This window comes from Mauremys mutica, chromosome 3 (genome assembly GCF_020497125.1).
Source record: "Mauremys mutica isolate MM-2020 ecotype Southern chromosome 3, ASM2049712v1, whole genome shotgun sequence".
NCBI classification, from domain to species: Eukaryota; Metazoa; Chordata; order Testudines; family Geoemydidae; genus Mauremys; species Mauremys mutica.
The window spans coordinates 208,777,618-208,790,424 of NC_059074.1; the positions used below are offsets into that span (position 1 = coordinate 208,777,618).

Sequence of the window (12,807 nt, forward strand, 5' to 3'; positions counted from 1 at the left end):
ATCAGACCTGAGTGCCTGAAGTTAGGCCGACCCCCAGACCCAGGTTTATGCAGAATAAATGCCCTGCTTTTCAGGGGTTCCCTGCTCCCCTTGCTCACATGCTGATACTCCAGGCCACCTGCAAGGGGAGTTGCAGGTGCTCTGAGCGCCTGAAAACTGGCCACTTATTCCAGTGCCTGAATATGGATTTAGGAACCAAACTCTAGATTTCCAAGTTTGAAATTTTAGCCATTGCTCTAAAATAAAAAAATAAAAAAAGATATGAAAAATACCAGCAGCAGTTGCCCCAGCTCCCTGCTCAGCTGTTCTCATGTTGTCAGCAGCACGGCTCCTCGGCATGGTTCAAATGATCTACCGGAAACATATCAACTGACTGTCTCCGAGGGGCGAAGGACAGCGTAGGCCAGGCTGTTCCATGTCCACCTGATCACACCCCATGATGGTGCACTGCTCGGTCACTCTCTGTTGCTTCTGACCCAGCAGCTCTGGGGGTGCGGCAGGGAGCAGGGGGTTTCTAAGGGTATGAGCTCTGGGAAGGGACTGAACATGGTACTTGGGAGGCTCCTACGAATCTGTAGTAACCTGCAAGCAGGGGATGAGCTGGCTACACAAGCTCTTCAGACAGTGCAGGTCACATCCGTCATGATGGCCTGTCTCCTCCCCTGCCCCTTGGGCTGTCTCCTGCAAGGGAAACAGTACGCGGGAGCAGCCCCTGCATCGCCTGGCGCTTGTGCAAGAGGGCGCGTGAGAGTGAGCTGATCCGGCACCGTACAGCATCACCAGGGCTGTAACCTGTTAATACAGCCCTGTCACCAGTCACCTTCCAAATACCAAATCCTGAGCTCAGTTCTACAGCTCTATGCCATAGGCAGGGCTGATTGCGTCTAAGGGGACAGTGTAATTACGGCTCAGACACTGTTAGCCCTGGGGGGGAAGAGGGGGACAGTTCATGCAGTTTTTAAACAGCAGAAACATCCCAAGACTGAACGATCAGTTACTCCATTTAATAAAAAAGAGACGAGCATGAACACCAGGGTTTTAACACTGAGCTCTAATGTAGGGAACGGCCGCAGTGGGGGAAAGACTCCAATTCCAAGACAGCAATGGAAGAAGAAATAAAATAGCCCCCCACTGGTTGTGATTTATTAAAATGTAATCCCGCCAACTCTCTGGTGTCGATGGCTAGAGACATCACTTTGTACAAATTCAGATAGCTTGTGTTGCCTTGGCCACTCGCTCGACGGCTGGAATGGCCCAGTCACCTTATAATGCTATTTCCGTAAGACACAAATACGCCAAGTGAAACATTCGCTGCAAACGCCTGGCCCCACAAGAGCTCAGTTTTCCAGTTCTCGTTTCACAGCAGAACTTCGGAGTTCTCAGAAGAGTCATCTGCATACAGCAGTTCATCTGCTAACGAGCTGCCCAGCAGCATGCTGGCTGGACCCCACGCGGCCCCGTTCCGGGTGACGGTGCCCTGCAGAAGAGGCACACGCCCCTGTTCCAGAGTCAGGGAGCTTGCAGTCTGTTCGTCCGTCTCCCCCTTTAAAATATACCTTTCCTCCCGCTGATCGCTTTCATGGACCTCTGCGGTGACAACCGTGGTGTCTGGCTTGGGGGAAGGGGACACAGTTACGTAACTGCGATTGAAAGCCATGTCTGTCTGAGGGAATTCAGACTCTCCCGTGAGCTCCTCGCTCTCCTCTGGCAAGCTTGTGTTGATGTAAATGACGTCTTCAGACCCACTCACTTCGGGCAAACTTTCCAACAGCTTCTCCAGGTGGAGTTTTAGCTCTGGGAATGCAGGTCGCTCGTGGGGGTCTGCTCTCCAGCAGGAGTACATCACTTCGTACCTGAAAGCACAAGGAAACAGAAGAGATCTTCAGGAAGCTGCACTGTTCACTACACGGTGCTGAACGACGCACAGGACAGCCGTGCGTGAAAGAGAACATCCTTTTAGCCTTCTGGCTCTGCTGAAGGAGAAGCTTTCAGTTATGAAGACTAATGAGAAAAATGACCATTCCTCCTAACCATTTATCTTCCAAAATGACTGCTATATGCCTATGCAGTATTGTCGTGGTCCCGGAATATGAGAGAGACAAGGTGTGCTCCAGAGTCACCAACTTTGGAGTAGCTACAAAATGCCTCAGCTGAGCCCATACAGGACAAAAAGGATCTGAATCAAGGTGATACAGCCCTTTCCTCTGGATATTAATTCTAACTCTATTTTACTTGTAAATTCTCAGAATATTCCGTCACTATTCCGACAGCGAATGGTGTCACTTGGGGGAAGATACGCTGCGTTCTTCACATGTCCGCAAAGAGGCTGATTCCATAATTTAACAGCAAACCTCAACTAGGGGGCTCTGCCCAGCACCTGCCCAACATCTATAAATAGATCTTTCTCCTGCAATCCGAGTTCCTCTCTTCTCATCCTGTACCTTCGCTTCAAGACCCAGGGGCAGCAGAGTATTTGGTGCCTGAGGGGGTTGGGAATGTCCTCTGAGTAAAGTGTTTTGAGGAGGAATTTAGATAAACTCTTCTACCTCGGAGTGACAGGCCAGTGTAGACTTTCAGATGCCCCCATTTACAGTGACCAACAAAAGCTGACTCCGGGCTGGAAACGAAAGGCTGCTGTTGTCGCATTCGCTATCGCTATGAGCTCTGTTGCTCACCCAGGGATCACAGAGAAATCACTGACTGGCCACTTGAGTACAGTCAGTCACAGAAGTTGACAGCGGTAGGAAAAGCAGAATAGTCTAGGAGACTAAGCACAACCCTGGGAGCCAGGAATTGCGAAGTTCTAATCCCAACTCTGACAAACTCACTGGGTGGCCTTGAGCCAGTGACTTGTAACCCTTCTATAGCTCAGTTTTCCCCTTCTGTAAAACGAAGATAACTCCTGCACTGGGTGCAACTGAAACTGACCCCTTTGGGCTGGCAGAGGGATTTGAACCCGGGACATTAGCAGTGACAGCACACTGCTGGCTAGTGCCTTATGGCAAGACCTTAGAGCGGGGTCTTTTTGAAAGCACAGATATGCCTCTGCTCCTAGAAGCAGAGCTCAGCTTTTTCTGCTGCTTTATGGTCATCTGATGCGCCGCACATTTATCTTCACTCTCTTGGTATAAACTCGAATGTGGAGAGTGTGTTAATCAACCCTCGTTTCTCTCAGCGGTCAGCTGCAAATGACCTAAAGTTTCCTTTAAAAAAACAACTTTCCAGGCTGCCTCCAAATTTGAGAGACACAAGGTGGGCGAGGTTGGTGAAAGAGACAAGCTTTCGAGATACACCCTCTCTCATTTCCCGGGCCCAACACTGCGCAGCTCAAACCCTTTAGGCACAACAAGCTAACCCGCAACTGCCCACTTCCTTTCGAATGACTGCGGCCCCGTGCGTTACCCTTTCTGCTTAACAATCTGCCCCCGCCTGTATTTAGCTCAGTCACTCCACTGCCTTCCCCAGACCTGAAGACGACCTCTGCGTAGCTCAGAAGCTTGTACCTCAGCAAACGTTGGTCCAGTAAAAGATATCACCTCACCCACCTTCTCTCTCCATTTTATAGACAACTGCACTGGGGCCCAATTACATGGATTTCTGTATCATTAGTTGATGTTCGTTTCTTTTAAGACCTGCTGGGTGAGGTAACCCTAACCCACCTCACCTCTCTCAGAGGCTGCAAACAACAGTGGAAGATATTGTATCTTTCAAGACTTGACGCTTACTGACCTCAGTGTCCCAAATACAATACTAAAAATGGTGCTGCCGGATGCCACAAGTGCGAATGTGGCGATCCAGGCCAAGCTACAGGCAAACTGGTCTTTGGGAGTCGAGAGCACGCAGCGCTTTGCCAGATCTGCTCCTGATGAGAAACAGTGCAGCAGGTTCCTTTTGCATATGGTGGAGGGTATAACTAATTGGAAATTAACACTGAGACATTAAAACCATTAATCCTTGGACATGCACCCTCCTCTGCCATCTAAGAGGTTGAACCAAATCAATAGTTTATTCCTGATTCGCTTCAGGGAAGGGCATTTAAAATAGCACACCCACAAAACCACGACTTCAGGGCTTGAATTCAGGCCGTGATGCAATAACCTGGCAGCAGTCTCACTTTCCAGTCTCTTTCGTCAAACAATTGTTACAAGTGCACTGAAAGCGGTGGGGAAACGGTCCCATTTACTAAATCCAAACAAGCCTGTGCACCCAGACCCAGAGCATGAGAACAGGCCCTGGTTGTGTGCCAGGCACAGTTCACAGATGAGCTTGTTTTCTCTACCAATCGGTGGAGAGAGCAGGAGAGACCTCTGCCAAGTGAATGCCTGTTTAGCGAGGTTGGGGCTTTTGGCTAGTAGCTTTGAGCGTATCTGGTATTATGTAACTTCCAGAGGCCTGTTTATTGACATGGCTTCCCCTTGGCCTGTGGAGGTTTTAAACATTTTGAGCTGTGACTGCACATAAGAATTCCTCAGAGACTCCTGTAGCTCAGCCAACGTTAAATACAAACCCTCTGTGAGCTGCCCAGACATTTAAAACGCCTTCAGATCTCACCCACGTTGTAATGTCTCTTTGCCACAGATTTACAGACGCTAAGGACAGAAGGGCCCATGCTGAACATCGCTTTGGGCCTCAGTGGGGTTGTGCACAAGAGCTGGAGAGCAGAGCTGGCCCCTATCATCCACATTTCTGTTTAAAGCAAGAGGATTTTGCACATGAACAATATCACCCAACACCCCCTGAAGATCCCTCCAGGAGCAGCTCCTTCCGGAACGTGAGGGAAGTCCTACAGCTGGCAGCAGCCCAGCTCCCGAGAGCCAGACTCCAAGTGCACCTCCCCAGACTGGGCTTTACAAAGTTCTTGGCAACTCCAGCCTGGGGTACTTAGCAGCCAGGACACCCCCAAGCCGAAGCAAAATTGTAAAAGAATGAAGTTACAGACTGACCTGACATGCCGATTAACTCGACATTCATTTAGAACACATTCCTCGCGTCCCTCTACAGCCACTGTTCACTAAACCCAATTAAAGGCTCATGGCTTGCAATTTTTAAAACTCCAATTTTTGTCTGAGGTTGATGCCAAAATCATCAGAAAGCCTAAGAGCAGAGGGCCGGATCCTCAGCTGCCGTGAATCCGTGCAGCACCACGGATTGCCCAAGGGCTCTGGCCTTCAGCTGGTGTGAATCAGAGCAAGTCCACTGAAATCAGTGGCTCTACCTCAATTTACAATGGCTGAAAATCTGGCCCCAAATGTTTCTTTTGCCGTTCTGTAAAGGAGAAACGGATAGAAGTAATTTTTGTCAGTAAGCTGTCAGCCAGAGCTTTTTATTCCCCAAGTTTCAGCCAAGTTCACGTTTGAAAACTAAGCCACACATCCACGACAGCTGTTAGCTGCTGTGTCCATTTAGCTAAAGTGAGCCGCAAAAACATGGGAAGAGCGTGACGAACGACACACAGCGAGGACTCTGCAGCTGAGCGAGGGTAAACGCTGACAGTCTGTGTGTTATTGAAACAGCTGAGACTGACACGTACAAACGTGTTCCTGTGACTAAAGTGAGTCCACATGTACGAATGTACAAAACCCAGGAATCAACATGAATACTCACAGCTCATCCAAGCAGTCCTCTGGCTGTTTCAGCCTGTGACCGTGAAGGAGGTAGTCATAGATTTCATGGTTCTGCACTCCTGGGTACGGAGTCATCCCTCGAGTGGCTATCTCCCACATGGTAACCCCGAACGCCCACTACACAGAACAAAGGGAAAGCCTATTAGGGTGACATTTCCAGAAGGCCTGAATGAGTCGTTTCACTGGGAAAGGTCATTTCCTAAAGCCCTTCGGGATCTTGCGTAATGTGGATAATTATATGCATAGTGTGAATATGTTCCCAAGCTGGAAATAACATGTAATGTCCTACAACAGCTCAGTGGCTCACTCAATGCACCTATTTCAGGAGCCTTTACAAGCAAAGAGAGATCAGTGCACCACTCATCAGTGTGGCTGTTTACACTCGCAAACCCTCATGCTTTCATTCATTTGGCTTTTCCATTTTCAGGATACAAAACCAAATAAAGCTAATGCAGGCGACATCCAAAAACCAACACAGGCTGATTAAAACAATCCAAACATGAAAATCAGAGGGCTAACGAATACCCACAAATACCCGCTGTGCTCAAGGTTTCCAGTGACTGGCTGTATTACACACTTCTACCATGGACTGGAGTTCTGACTTTAGGGTGGGGGACCCTGCACCTGGTGTACGTACCACGTCGCTCTTGGTCGTGTACACCCGATCAGCCAGGCTCTCGATTGCAATCCACTTGACAGGCATTTTAGCAATGCGCCCCTGACGGTAATAATCGCTGCTGTAGATCTTCTTCGACAAGCCAAAGTCCGCCACACACACAGTCATGTCGTCCCGTAACCTGTCAGTGTTTACAAGAAAATGTTAACGTGAATGCCGAACGAGACTACGTTGCTCACAGGTGTAAAGTTACTCACACTTCTCTAGGATCAGGGCCTTCGAGCACCCCTCGCCCCCGGTTATTTCTTACTAAGGTAAACGTGCCAAGATTTAAAGTGGAACAGCTGGCAAAAGTCTTATTCCTACCCCCTACCCTCCATCACAGATGTTAAGGCCAGATAGGACCTCTGTGATCATCGAGTCTGACCTCCTGCATAGAACAGGCCACAGGACTTCCTTTCGCCTACTACCGTTCCTGTGAAAACTGAGCGAAAGAGAAAGTCTGACAAACCACGTTCTGAGTTAAAACATGAGCCGTTCTCACGTGGCTGTTTCTCAAGGCAGAGGAGATTTGATAGGAAAGTGAAAGGTTTCTTTCTAACGTGAGTGCATCAGAAACAGCACGAAGACGCTACACAGGCTATCGGTAATGAAACAGAGAAACCAAACTCACATGCAGTTTCGAGCAGCTAAATCTCGATGCAGAAATTGCCGAGTGCTGAGGTACTCCATTCCGAGCGCAATATCGACCATGAACTTCAGCAAGGTCTGCAGTGGTACGTGCTGGGAAGAGAGGGAGGCGGTTCGAACATACAGGAAGCATGTGAAGGCTGGAACATTTGGGACAAACACTGCTGCCCGTGGACCTCAGCAGCTCCCGTGTAGCCCAACAGGAGTTAAAGCCACTTGAAAACCTCAGCAGAGACACTCACAGGCCAGGGCCCCAGGGAAAGGAGAAAACACATTTTCCATTTCTACAGAGCAGCCAGTCGGACAAGGCTCTCTTTGATCAGTGCATGATTACACGCCAAGCTACCAGCGAGCTCTCCCGTGGTTCATAGCCCAGGCAGACCTGTTTGCGGTGGGAGCGCTGAAATACTTCATTGTTCGGGGCGGCCTGGTAAATCGTATCAGTTTAGTGTCAGAGCTCTTCTTTGTAAGATACAAGGAGTAAATGAAAATTTCCACACTGCCCAATAGGAACAGCACAAGCAACTCCGCTTGCTCACAGCTGCAAGGTTCTCAGCATCGTGTGGCGCTTTACTGGTGCTCCACAGGGGGTTAACTCACCAAAACAACAGGATCTATTTAGTTAGGAGCATACGGAAACAATCTGTGCCAGGCATGGCAGTTTAGGAACAATGGGAAGCATTATCTACCAGGCTACCACAATCACTACTGCAGCAAAACGAAATGCCACTGCTGGCTTTCTGTTGAACGAAAACCAAACCACCGTCCCCAACCCTGCAATGTGACCCCAGAGACCAGGGGTGTCTGGGCGCTGAACGCGGCATTAACAAAGCTTTTGGGAGGTGGATCTCTCGTGCTTTCCCTCGTACGGGGCTTGAAGTTACACTCATTGAAGCCCAATGCAAAGCTCCCACTGACTGCAGCGGGGCAGGATCAGGGCCTTCTCGCTGAGGGGACGGGACAACCTCACAAGCACCTCACAGACTATTTTTTGCATTCTTATGCGCTTAGACTAATCTTATCATCAAAACAGCCTTCAGTGACACTTCGGGCGCCAGTTCCCTTCTCTCGAAGGCATTTCTCTCATTGGTTCGTCAGCATCTAATGGATTTTATAGATAAAGATTTAGACAGGAATTTCCCTTTGTTAGGAACAGACCCGTCTCTGAGCTTTACACCAGGGCAGCACCTCACGAGCTGGTTCTCAGGGAGCCAGACACGGAGGGCCTGGGGCAGGCATTCCCACTCAGGCAGCGTGACTGCAAAACACTCCTCTTCTATTTGGTACTGTTGTGAGTAGTGCAAAGGGCGGCCCAGAGGCTGAAGCGCTAAGAGCCAATGCAACGGTGGATGTTCGTTATCCCCCCTCCCTTTGCGGGGTTTCTTATGGAGAAGCGCAGCTCCATTTTATTTTTCATAAACCATGAAAAGCTCAGACACTCCATGGGCCAAGTCTCTCAGTTGCTGTGTGCTTCAGTTTCTCGGCCGCATGAAGGGACAGTAAAAACACTTTGCCGTCTCTCTCTCCAGGACGAAGTCCTGGCCCCTATGAAGTGAATGGCAAAACTCCCGCTGATTTCTGCGGGGGTGGGATTTCTTCCCTGGTGTTTTTCAGAGACAGGAAGGACCATCTCCTTTTTATGTTTCAGAAAAATAAAGCCAGAGCTTTTTTGTGGAACCGGAAGATCTGGCTCTGGGTTGATAATTAAATGCTGAATACAACCTGGCAGCAGCTCCTCCTACCACCCTTGTTGGTTAAGCGCGCCAGTGCTTTGCAGCGGCTGAGTTCATTACCTGGGTGCCTGTTTCAAACCGTGAGCGCAGCAGGAAGCTGTGCAGGTCGCCGTATTTCATGAACGGGAGAACCACCATGGGCTTCGGGACCTGCCGGGAGCTCAGTTCTATGCACACACCTGGAACGAATGGGAGGTGAGTGTCACGCACCAGGCCAGGCCATTGCATAGACTGATGCCCATCCTGGAGCTGAGTCCTAGGAGGGCTTGGTGAGAAAGCTGGGGCTTGCCCTTGGCTGGGGAATGTGAGAGTCCCGTACAGCGAATGCAGCTGGCTCTTCAATACCCACTCCTGCCTGCCCCCGTCACTGGGCACAGGGGAACGTCGGACAGGATGTGTGCGAGGGCTCTGGCAAAGCTGGGCTGGCAGATCCCAGTTCCACTACCCTGGTGTCCCTGTGCTGGGCATACCCAGATGCAAGCAGCGGTCACTGACGGTCAGTCTGACGGACAGAGCACAAGCCAGGTTTCCGTACGCGAGCCCAGCGTCACCCCACACCACACAGGCCCTGAGCTGCAGAGTGGCTGCTGTCGAGAGCAGAGGCCTGGAAAGGTAAAGGTGCAATACACAGCACCAACCCAGAACTGCTCCCTAGCTGCCACCACCAGGCCCCGACTCCGGTTCTTTCCCTACAGGCAATCGTCCTCTGACCTGGACTGCCGCGTTCTGCTGGAATGTAGACGCGCTGTCAAATGTAACATGCACTAGTCAGAAACCTGGGCATGTCGGGAGAACCAGCTATTGGAGGCAGATGGGCAATGCGGATCGGAGAGGAGCATCACCCTATGCTTTTGCTAATGGCAAAATTCTCTAGTGATGGAAGAGTGACCTCCCTCCCGGGGGCTGTCCACGTACCTAGGAGTCTGATGACGTTTGGGTGATCAAAGTCCTTCATGCAGGCTGCTTCGCTGAGGAACTCTTCGATCTCTCGCTGGGAAAAGTCCTCCACTGAAAACACCAGAAAAGGGAGATCACTTACAACAAAAAAGATTCAACTCCCCAAATCATTTCTGTTGTGATGGGTGTTATTGCCAGGACTTCCTACTCTGGGTAGTTGTCAGAAAAGCCCCCACCTAGGCAGAGGGAGAAAGGAATGATATTACCAGACTGAAAGCAAGAGATGGGTAGCAGGCCTGCATCTGGATGTCTGCTGCAGCGAGCGTGGGCTTTGCGTGGCTTTCATTTTATTCCTGGGTAGCAGTCAGAGCAGGGGGAGGCTGATGGAAGAGGACAGGGTTCAGAAGCAAGCAGGGAATATCGCGCCCGGCGCTCACATGGTTGGGTGGGTACATGCACTGCCTGCTTCCCACAGATCACACGGTGTGGGCTGTGCTAATGCAGCATGCCGCTGTCTCAGTGCACCAGCCGAGTGCAGCAGTGCTTTGGCTACCCTGATCTCCAGCAGAAGAGATCTGTGCCCAGGCCCAGATATGAAGGTCTGTGTGATCTCTGGGCACCTTGTCTATTGCACTTCCTGGATCACCTGTAGCTTCGCTCTAGGCCTGGGTACAACTCCTGCCTGGGGTGCCTGAGGGGTGCTCAGTTTATCTGCAGGTGCTGCAGAGTGAACCCGGGCAGACATTTTCTCTTCTAAACGCTGCCTGGTTTTTCCAATCCTGCCGCTGTGCGATGCTGATCTGCGTTCTGTCTCCCTGGTCTACTCTGGCCACTTGGGGAAGCTGTCCACGTACAACCGAGAGAGAAATGGCAGGGGAGGTAAAACCTTTTACGGGACCAGCTTCTGCTGGTGAAGGAGGAGAGCCTTCAAGCTTACACACAGCTCTTCGGGTCAGAAGACAAGCTGAAGAAGAGCTCTGTGTAGCTTGAAAGCTTGTCTTCCTCCCCAGCCGAAGGTGGTCCAGTAAACGTATTCCCTCCCCCACCTGAGCCCGTCATTAAGGGCATGTTGACCCAGACAGATGGTTGAAGGCTGAGAGAAGCTGCTTTTCTCCCAGTTGTCTGCAGGAGGCGAAAATCAAGAGAGTGGAAAATCTCCAAAACAGCAGAACAAAAAACCCGGTGTTGGGGCAGCCTTTTTAAAACACCCAGGCTGAGGAACTGGGAAGCTCAGCGGACTCAAAGACACACAGGGAAGGTGTGCAGGGGAGGGGGCGTGCTTTCGTAGTGGGAGGGCGTGTGGTGGTCTTGATTTAACTGCAGGACCAGCCAAGGAAGAAGAAAGCTGGCTGCACAGTAGAGGGAGCGAAACCCGTAACCAAGAGGAGAATCCTGGACTCCCTGATGGGGTTGCCACCTGGCTGGTTTTAATACCGCCTTATTGGTTGCCGGTCCAAAGACACTGTTTGCCAGGTTTTTTGCAGCTGCTGGGTATTTCTGGCTACGTACATGGGTGGCGGCGTGTGCAGCAATCCGGTAACTCTGGGGCCACGCATGTCACAGCTCAACGTGCACCGCGGCCGCCCAAGGGTCCATTCGGCACCCTGGTCCTGCTCTGAATGCATGCAGCGTGCTGGAGCAGACACCAGCTAGCCCCGCCCTTGAATCTCTTCAACTCTGGTGTGACTTTCCACGAGCCAAGCCCCTCCCCAGGGCTGGATGGAACCGAGGAACTTTCTGCCTCCCCCTTCCCACAGACTGGCCGTTTTTCTGTGCCTTGGAGGCAACCCCACCCCCTAGCAGACTGACCTAAGCCAGACAGCGCTCCAGGGTGGTGGGAAACAGAGTCAGGGAACCGTTTATAGGGTGTGTCTGGATCTGTCTATCTTCTGTCCTAGGTAAGCAAAGAGGACGTATGTTTAGAAACCTTTGCAAAATCTAGCTGTGCGTCTGTCTGCTTCAAGTGGCATGAGTCCCTGAAGAGTTCGACTCCACAAAGGTCTGGAGTGCGGGACCCAAACACAGCAGCCTGGGGAGTGTCCAGCTGGGGGTGCTCTCCCAGGGCTGTGCGCGACATCTACGGGAAATCTCACGGCACACAGCCCGGGCCCTGTTAGTTTACGGCACTGCTTAGAAAAATGCTGGCAATTTGCTCTCCCCTTTGTTGACGTGGGGAGCTGTGTGGAGGGACAATTTACCTACAACAGACACGTGAGCCCAGGGGTTGGCTCTGGGGAGGAAACCTGGGAAGAGAAGCAGCACCATGCAGCACGTACAATGACATTTCCCAGCGTTCTTGCCCACAACACACACCACAAATGCTTCATGCGATGGCCACAGCACCACTTCCACGGCAGATTCTGCAAGCGCAGCAGTTCAAGCAAGAGGTGGGTTTTGACATTTCCCTAGGGTGGGAAGCAAACACTAACCTGAAATTCTGCAGAAAAGCAAAGCGCCTGGGGGCTAAAGCACTCTGATGAACTGTCTGACGCAGCAAACGGGAGAGAGAAACGGGGGACGTTACAGTACTGCAGACAATCAATAATAACTAGATGAAATCTGGAGAACAGGGAGCAAATTCCCATCCAGCAGCTCCCTGCCCCCGGAGAGAAGAACAGGCCCTTCGGCTTCGTTTTCATTTTTCAGGATTTCAGGGCTGAGGGCGCTTTCCAGCAATCTGACTGGCTGATCTGGCTACGGGGCATTGTTCTCTAGAAAGGCAGGACACACGCGGCGACGCTGCACTGCAAACGTCTCCCCTAGGTCTTACCATACCTCGGCTCCATCGTCACTGACACTGACCCCAGGGGCCCTCTCCTGGGGATGCTCCTTATCCTAGTTATTCACTGATCCCCATAACATGCCCTGTATCCAAGCCGCTATTGCTTAGCTATGGCTGACAATCCCGTGCCTGACAAACCAGGTTAACGGCTGCATGGCCCTGGGCTGGGCTGGCGTTCACCCGCAGCGCCAGGCCCTCTATCCCTGCCCTGGGGCGAGCTGGGCAAAGCTTGTGACAAAAGCAAACAGCGCGAGATCTCACAGCCGGCACCGCTACTTACGCTTCATGGTTTTCACGGCGACTTTCTGCACGGTGCCGTTGGGCTGGCTGAGGTGCCCTTCCATCACCGACCCGAACTCTCCTGTTCCACGGGAGAGAAGGAACAGTCTCCCTTGTGCACAGCCCCCTGGCACCACCCAGCCACACACATGGAGACCCAAAGGCTGTTGCAGGGATGCTGGCAGA

General features: G+C 51.4%; 1 protein-coding gene across 2 annotated transcripts in view; it reads right to left on the minus strand.

Annotated features, from left to right (window-relative positions):
* Positions 1-989: 989 nt before the first annotated feature.
* The window catches only part of MERTK (MER proto-oncogene, tyrosine kinase), a 64,040-nt gene continuing 52,222 nt past the window's right edge, over positions 990-12,807 (minus strand). For both annotated transcript variants that reach the window (XM_045010102.1, XM_045010101.1), the window contains exons 13-19: positions 12,623-12,703; positions 9,579-9,671; positions 8,724-8,842; positions 6,914-7,023; positions 6,262-6,421; positions 5,605-5,741; positions 990-1,853 (exon numbers count right to left, since the gene is read on the minus strand). In XM_045010102.1, coding sequence (XP_044866037.1) covers positions 1,358-1,853; positions 5,605-5,741; positions 6,262-6,421; positions 6,914-7,023; positions 8,724-8,842; positions 9,579-9,671; positions 12,623-12,703 — 1,196 coding nt within the window. In that variant the 3' untranslated portion in view covers positions 990-1,357. The remainder of the gene's footprint in view (positions 1,854-5,604; positions 5,742-6,261; positions 6,422-6,913; positions 7,024-8,723; positions 8,843-9,578; positions 9,672-12,622; positions 12,704-12,807) is intronic.